This window comes from Fragaria vesca, linkage group LG5 (genome assembly GCF_000184155.1).
Source record: "Fragaria vesca subsp. vesca linkage group LG5, FraVesHawaii_1.0, whole genome shotgun sequence".
Taxonomy (NCBI): Eukaryota; Viridiplantae; Streptophyta; class Magnoliopsida; order Rosales; family Rosaceae; genus Fragaria; species Fragaria vesca.
In genome coordinates this window covers 26,940,906-26,943,490 of record NC_020495.1, presented here as the reverse complement: position 1 = coordinate 26,943,490, position 2,585 = coordinate 26,940,906, and the positions used below count along the sequence as shown (strand labels likewise).

At 45.4% G+C, this 2,585-nt stretch overlaps 1 protein-coding gene across 1 annotated transcript in view; it reads left to right on the top strand.

Annotated features, from left to right (window-relative positions):
• The first annotated feature begins 2,368 nt into the window (after positions 1–2,368).
• The window catches only part of LOC101292612 (ribosomal RNA-processing protein 12-like), a 5,757-nt gene continuing 5,540 nt past the window's right edge, over positions 2,369–2,585 (top strand). Inside the window, exon 1 of the mRNA XM_004301855.1 lies at positions 2,369–2,452. Coding sequence (XP_004301903.1) covers positions 2,369–2,452 — 84 coding nt within the window. The remainder of the gene's footprint in view (positions 2,453–2,585) is intronic.

The following is a 2,585-nucleotide window of genomic DNA, read 5'->3' as shown; positions in this document are numbered from 1 at the left end:
CCTCTCTTCTATTTCTCTCCTCCATACCTCTTCTTTCTCTCTCGTCTGTTCCATGCCTCTCTCTCTCTCTAGATACCCAGCAAAATGTAGAGAGAGAAAGCTCCAGCAATCAATCAACCATGGTGTCCTCCTCTTAGAACACCAATAAAAGCCTACATTCCCACCTCGTCGCAAAGCTCACCAACCTCACAATTCCACCTTCCTCCTCCTCATCTCTGCCTCAAGACTTTGACTTCAACGACGTCTTCGGCCCCCCAACCGCCTCCAACGCCGCCGCCGTTGCTTGTCATCGATCCACAACTGCTCCCACTCCTTTATCGGCCCCTCCCCGCCCTTCACCCCCACCTCCTTCTCCTTCCTCCGCCCCTTCGCCGCTGAATCTGACTCCGATGAAGACGAAAATGAGTTAAACGACGCCGGTTTAGATTTGGCCAGTATGAAGCAGCGCACTTGTGCTTGCTTTGCTCGGAGCTATTTTGGTCGGGGATGGCTGCCTCGGTAGATCTTAGAAGATGAAGCTCGTAGATCTTTTCGGAGATGAACCGGAGCTACTCGGTAGTGGTAGTGTGGTTCGGGATTCGGAGGTAATTCACTATACCAGAGTAGAGATTTGATTTGGCTTATCGGATTAGAAATTCGACGATCAATTCTGGAATTGAGTTTTGGATGAAACGATTGTATATAGCACTGTTTATGCTTTTTATTGTTTCCTTCTATTTATAAAAGGATTTTGATGGGCAGGACTATATATGGTTATTGTTGAAGCACTTGTAGTAGTTATTGTTTAAAAGAACCTATTTGGATGTAGTATGCGAAGGAAAACTATATGTAACTTTGTTATGATGATGGTGTGAGATTAGGTGATATTAGGCTCCAATCACTCGAGTCTCCTGTCTCCAGTAGACCCTCCTACTGCCCCTAGTAGACCCCCCTGCTGCCCCCTACTGGCCCCAGCAGATCCTCCTACTGCCCCCAGTAGACCCCCTACTGCCCCAAGTAGACCCTCCTATTGCCTTTAGTAGATCCCCTAGCTTTCGTCGGAGCTCGATCAACGGTCGCTGGAGCCTGGTCAACTATGGCCGGAGTCCGGTCAACGGCCCCCGAAGCCCGGTCAACGTCATTGGTCGTGGGAATCCGGTAATAAAAATTTTATTTTATAATAGACTCTTATAATTTTCTATTGTAGTTTATTCATTAAAGGTATAATTGTCTTTCTGCTGTTTAAGTTGATTTTTGAGAATTTTAAAATCTGATTTTGTTAATAGGAATAAAATTCTTAAAATTATAGCTAGTGGACATTGTCCCTAAAATATATACGAGTAACATAGAAATAAGTGCTTTTGATTTACTACAAGCTTAACGACAAATCAATAATACTAATCTAGCAAAATTCTAGGGTGATAATTAAAGATCTTTGGAGATCTTTAATGATACTTAACGGGTTAAATCTAGGGTTTCGTCTTATTTTAGATAATTAAAGATCTCCAAAGATACTTAGCGGGTTAAATCTGGAGGTGAATTAATTCTCCTTCTCATATGTAGGTTATTCCTTAACCCACCACTACTAGGAGAAGCAGACAAAAGTCAAAACAATATCTAATTTTCCCGAAATTAAAAAAAAACCATAGTACCATATATACGGACTCAACCTCTCATAATCAACCAAATCGTTCGTACTATTTTGTCCGGTTTCGTTAGGAGAATCAGACACGTGAGTAAGGACGCAAGACGACATGAGCATAAAGGGTAGAACTGTCATTTCAGATGACATGAAGTAAATGCATAGGTAAGCAAAAAGGGACGGAGAGTAAAGCGGGTAACCCCCGTTGTTTGCGCCGGATACGGGTTTTACCGCAAAGCCCCGTTATTCAGTATCCTAGATTCGGGTTTACCCCGCAAATCAACCATAGTACCATATATATATTAATATATACACGAAGTCCACAGCTCATAGTCAACCAAACCCTACAAGACGACACGAGCGTAAAGGGTAAAACTGTCAGTTCCACCATGAAAATATTAGTGGGTCTGTCAGGGAAATATTTGCATAGGCAAGTATATAGGTAAGCAAAAAGTGAAAAAGGAACGGAGAGTGCAGCGTGTAATCAAAACCACAAAACCTGTCCGCTCTATTCCGCCGATCCCAATGGCCACAACCGCCGTGTACGACGGCGACGGCGACGTCAGTATCGGCACTTCAATCCTGATGCAGTTCACCGACTCGAGGCGCGAGGACCACCACCAATTACGCGCCGTGGTAGTCGGCGTGTCCCACGGAATCAAACAACGCAACCTCTCTCCCACCCCGCCGGCCTACTTGGCCGCCACGTGCTCCTCTCTCCTCCTCCTCGAAGAGTCCACCGCGCCGATGATCATTGACGCCCACCTCACTGTTCTGTCTCTGGTTATTCCGAAAGTATCTCCGGCAAAGCTCATGGATGAGATCGAGTTGGTAACTCGGTCCTTGGTCCATGTCCTCCGCTGGTCCGAATCTTTGTCGCAAACTTCCGCCTTGTGGGGAATCAAGTGTCTCTCGCATTTGTTCATTACCATCAGAAACCACTGGTCGCACAACTCGTCGGCCG